This window comes from Diabrotica virgifera, chromosome 4, assembly GCF_917563875.1.
Source record: "Diabrotica virgifera virgifera chromosome 4, PGI_DIABVI_V3a".
Taxonomy (NCBI): Eukaryota; Metazoa; Arthropoda; class Insecta; order Coleoptera; family Chrysomelidae; genus Diabrotica; species Diabrotica virgifera.
Window position 1 is genome coordinate 226,631,877 of NC_065446.1, and position 5,258 is coordinate 226,637,134.

General features: G+C 34.8%; 1 protein-coding gene across 1 annotated transcript; it reads right to left on the minus strand.

The window, feature by feature from the left end:
- Positions 1–1,358: 1,358 nt before the first annotated feature.
- Positions 1,359–4,981, minus strand: LOC126884098 (52 kDa repressor of the inhibitor of the protein kinase-like). The gene is made up of 2 exons (XM_050649883.1): positions 2,597–4,981; positions 1,359–1,636 (listed from the first exon to the last, which is right to left on the minus strand). The coding sequence occupies exons 1-2, from the start codon at positions 4,875–4,877 to the stop codon at positions 1,452–1,454; spliced, it is 2,466 nt and encodes an 821-aa protein (XP_050505840.1). The 5' UTR covers positions 4,878–4,981; the 3' UTR covers positions 1,359–1,451.
- Positions 4,982–5,258: the final 277 nt, after the last annotated feature.

Genomic DNA, 5,258 nt, shown 5'->3' on the forward strand with positions numbered 1-5,258 from the left:
ATTATAATTTCTTGGCATAAATATTATACTAGTGACGTCATTCATCTGGGTGTGATGACGTAATTTAATATTGTAATTATTTTAATTCAAAAAATTTGTTTAATTCAAACCCTACATAAATAATTATGTTAATGTTTATATTAGTAAATACAAAATTGAATAACCTTTCGATTGAGCTATCACACGGCACCTATTCTCATTTAAAAAATCATCAATTACGTCATCACGCCTAGATGGATGACGTCACTAGTATGATATATATAACAAAAATTTAGAATTTAAAAATAAAAATCGACCAGTTTCGGGATTTATCTCGAGAGACGCCCATTCTCGAGAAAATGAATTTATGTCAACTAAAACGTCCTAACTGTATTTGTTTATAAGCCAAAAAATTGTTTATAACTAAACTGTGCTGAAAAAGCTTAAATAATCAGATTTTAATTCTGTAAAGTGTATAACTTTTTTAAAAAATTTAAAAAAATTTAGATTGCAAAATTATTCTGTAAAATCTATCGGGTCGATTTTAATCAAATTTGGTGAATGATTTAAGTTTATTGTAATAATTTTCTAAGCGAATTACGAAGGTTCTAAGTGCAACCAAAGTAGTTGAAAAACTTTGAATAAAAACGGGCTTATTTTGCCCACTTATTTTGTATTTAATGCTATTTTGCCAAAAGCGTAATAATTTAAGTCATTTTTAACCAGTCGTTTATCATACAAAATTCAATTGTCTTTATTTTATTTCCCTACGACTTTGTTCCAAAATGAATCGATTTAAAGTTATAAGCAAAGAAATTAGAAAAAACTCGATGTTTTTCGAAATTTTTAAATATTTTAATTTTTTTATTAATGTTCCGGGCATATTTGATAAGGAGCATCAGTCAGGGGCGGATCCAGAGATTTCTTGAGGGGGGGGGCGTAACCTTGTCAACATGGGCCCAATACCGGGGGGTTCGGGGGGTATGGAATACCCTTTTTTGAGTTTTGAAAATTGACGTTTTAAAACACATTTTTTTACTCTGTTCACACTGCGTTTACAAAAAAATAACCTTGAAATTGACAAATAAACTCAGCTATTTTCAACTCTCTACTCTAGCAGATAGAAATGATTTAGGATGATACGTGTAGTGACTGGTAGTAGACACTGTAGTCCTGTGGTACATTTAGACTGGAAACTCATCCTACTTAAATACTTTAAGAGTAGCTTATAGTCATTCCATTTGAACTATTAAAGCAAAAAACACTTTTTTTATGTTTCATTATTTAAAAATATTTTTCAAATATCAAGATTACGTTTTTATAAGACACAAGGTATTAATATACTGTATAAAAGAAGGTTGCAAAATGATTAACTAACATTATGTTTAGTATGATTTAATTACTGACATTAGAAGTAAATTATAAAACAAAACAAAAATACTTTGGCTTAACAAAAACTACGTTGTTTTCCCTTAAATTACAAAATCCAGTTTTCTATTCTTCTTGCTGGAATACCGATCGATAATTTTATTGATGTCCACTTCTATATCCCTGTGAACATTCATGAGAGCCAGTCCGGTCAGGCGGTCTTCGGTCATTCTGGTCCTCATCCAGCTTTTCAATCGCCTCAGCGTAGAAAATGATCTCTCTGCTGTTGCTAAAATAGAAACCCTTTTTAAGAAACATTGTAGTTATGATATTGCAATGCAGTTAAAAGTACAGTATAACCATTCCAAGTAATATGGTAAACTTACCTTTCCATCAAATCCAAAAATTGTTGCTTTTTGTTGTTACATGTTTCGGTGGATGCCCATCATAGTCAGACACAGTATATAACACTCATTAAAGTTAAAATTAAAAACACAAACATTGAAAACATTTAAAAAACGGACGATTAAAATATTTATAATGTAGGCCTACAATAATGATTAACGAACCGTACCGCGGCAAGACTGGCAGACGACTCCCAGTCTTGCCGCTTGAGTCGTCTGCCAGTCTTGCCGCGGTACGGTACGTTAATCATTGTAGGCCTACATTTACATTATAAATATTTTAATCGTCCGTTTTTTAAATGTTTTCAATGTTTGTGTTTTTAATTTTAACTTTAATGAGTGTTATATACTGTGTCTGACGATGATCGGCATCCATCGAAACATGTAACAACAAAAAGCAACAATTTTTGGATTTGACGGAAAGGTAAGTTTACCATATTACTTGTCATATAAATCCAAAGGGGCAAACAGGATGAATATTGATAACCATTCCAATGTTATTTTGTCTAAAATTTAAATATTTTATGGTAATTGTTTAAATATTATTTGTGACACAATTGGTCAGCTAGTTTTATAATTTTTATAGGTTGCGCCTCTGCTGCTTTGGGATAAGTCATCATCGATTAATTTTAGTAAACAAAAATTGTTAACCTTGTGATTTTAACTCTAGAAATTTTACTAAACATATGACGTAATAAAAGCCAAAAGCCTGTGATGATGAAGTAATAATTAATACTTCGAAATGTATACATAGCACAAATGTAAACTGAAGAACTGTATCGACGATTAAGGTAAATATAACCTATATATCTCTAATTTATTTATCATGCCAATGTTTTACTCACCTATTGATATTGGTAAAGTAAGCAGGATCTGCACCAAAGACTTCAAAATAGGGTAGTTGTGCTCATCAAGATTTTGAAAACACGTCATAGGGGTACTGATTTCTTTGAAGACGTTGTAGTTAACCATGTTCTTTAGGGAGCAAATCTCATTCAAAATCTTCATTAGCATTGTTTCCTTTTTAATTGACAATACAGAAGAGTATTTATCACAAATACTTTCAAAGCTGGATTTCACATTTGACACGGAATCTAACGTTGATGGAACTAAAATGTTTAGATTGTAGCAATCCAAAGACTCGTCTGAAAATCTGCTTGTCAAATCAGTTATGAGATTGTCTAGAATCGGTATGTAAACAGCAGTTTCCCAATACTTTGAAACTTGTGATCGTTGGTTGTCACCTGTTAATAGTGTGTAGTTGGGCCTATTAACTTTCTTCTGTACAATTCTGGGGACACGCATTTGTACATCCATCGCGTCCATGGTTTTTTCAGCACTACTGAAAATTAAAAGGAAGAATTCGTTGGTCTTGTCTCTTTTATTCTGAATGGTTTTCATCATATTGTCAATTTTACTTTTGGCTGAGCATACATCTATAGCTTCTGTTTGTAGATATTTACTAAGACCACATGTAACATCTGCTGTGTCACTCAGGCAATGCATTGTGATGATAAAATCACAAGTTGAAATTGAGCACAACAGAGCGCGGGCTTTACTTGACGTTGTGCTGTCCCTCCACTGTGATATGCATTTGAGAGCTTCCGCAATTTTAGGCATGTCTTCTGTGAATTCTAAAACAGCCTCGTGACGCTCTACCCAACGCGTCTCACAATAGCCTCTCATCTGATGTCCCAACACCTTTTTCAAAACTGAATTTCTTTTTCCTGATGAGTTGAAAAAGCTTGTTACTTCTTTGATGGTTCCTAGAGCATTTCTTACGTGTTGGACCTTATTACATTTGGATATGCTTAAGTTCAATGCATGGTTTTTACACCCACACATAATGCTATTGGTCGCCACCTTTTGTATCTCTGTAACCGCACCCCGCATTTCAGACATGTTGACGGAACAGCCATCACAACTTATTCCAACACAATTATTCGTGTTTAACCCCAAAAATATCATAAAATTCACCACCGTCTGACCTAGGATTTCCCCTGTTATAACAGGTTCCACTTCGAGATCAACATCAACATGAGAGTAGTTGGCTTTATGAAGATCAATAAAGCCAACAAAATCTTCTCTTATGACATCTTTATATACATAACGCAGAGAGAGGCTTAGCTGGGAAGTATGAGATGCATCAGTCATTTCGTCAAACAAAATTGAATAAAACTTTACCTTTGAAACTCTTTGTTTTATTTCATCTAAAATTTCCTCGCCACAACAGTTAATCAAATCATTGGCCGTAGTTTTGCTTATGTACGTAGCATTGGCACCACTGGATTTCAAGTGTTCTGCAAGTTGAGTGTCACTACTGTCAATTTTGAACCGTAACAGTGTTCTAAAATTACCATCATTCTCCACGGGATTGTCTGCACTTTCCATCAAATTTCCATCATCACGATGTCCCCTCAGTGGAATGTTTTGCTTGCCATGTAACAATATAGTTTTGATTATCGGCACCAGTCTTAAACGGTTTTGTGCCACCTGTTCTTTTCTGTTTTGATCCAACCTATTTACTATTTTGATCCTAAGGTCAGGATTTTCGAAGATTTTTATATAGTTTTTCGAATCAAGTTCAGCTTTCTTGTGATACTCATTAGAGTTATGAGACTCAAGGTCGCCATCTTTTCCAGAAAGTTTTGCGTATTTATTCAATGGTTCGGATACTAACTTTCTCAAAGGCACTGTATTTTGACCGCCAGCTTTCTTTCCGTGGCAAAAAACGGCACAATATTTACAAAATAGCCCTTGTTTGAATTCGGAAAATACCAACCAGGGGTATTTTTCGAAGTGCCCATGATTCACTCGCCTTAGCTCCTCACGTCCTCTTTTGATGTGAGAAGACGTAGGGAATTGGTAGTTTTTTTCGGGTGTCCAGTGTTGAGTTAAAATAATATACTTTGAGTGATCATTTGAACTTGAAATGTTTTGTAAATAATAACCAATGTCGTGAGAAGAACTATTTACATTATCAACCGATGTCGAGGTCGATTGTTGATCCTCTGCAGGTTCATCAACTGGCATTAGGTTATGAGACTGAGACAAACCAGACTGTTCCTCAACATCTTGTTCCTCTTGATAACTTATTCTTCTCTTTTTAACTAAGAAACGATCCATTTTCCAACACCAACGGTATACCAAATATCACAAACAACTCACACTTGACAAAAATATCGCAACTATGCAATTAGCTGAAACACTTTGGTATGATACAAGCTGCGATCACGCATTAGCTACTGTGCTCATGACGGACCGGACACAAACACTAGGAACTACTAATAAACTAGCAGACAGCTTCTAGGCTACTCTCTGCTTCCAGCTTAGTACTCAAGCGCCCCGCAGGCACCAGCACCGCAGCCGCGCTGCGATCGTCCCGCCAGTAGAGATGGGCGTTATAATATATCGTATTAGGATAAGTCACCCTATTACCACCAGGTATTCGTGACAAAGGTAATACGTTACGGCAATATCCCTAATATTTCTGTAACCGTCTCCGTC

Bases quoted from the DNA above. Each gene is read 5' to 3' on its own strand.
- LOC126884098 (XM_050649883.1), bottom strand. From the start codon at position 4,877: ATGGATCGTTTCTTAGTTAAAAAGAGAAGAATAAGTTATCAAGAGGAA. The intron at 1,637-2,596 runs GTGAGTAAAACA...TTTCTATTTTAG, and splicing joins TACTTTACCAATATCAATAG to CAACAGCAGAGAGATCATTT.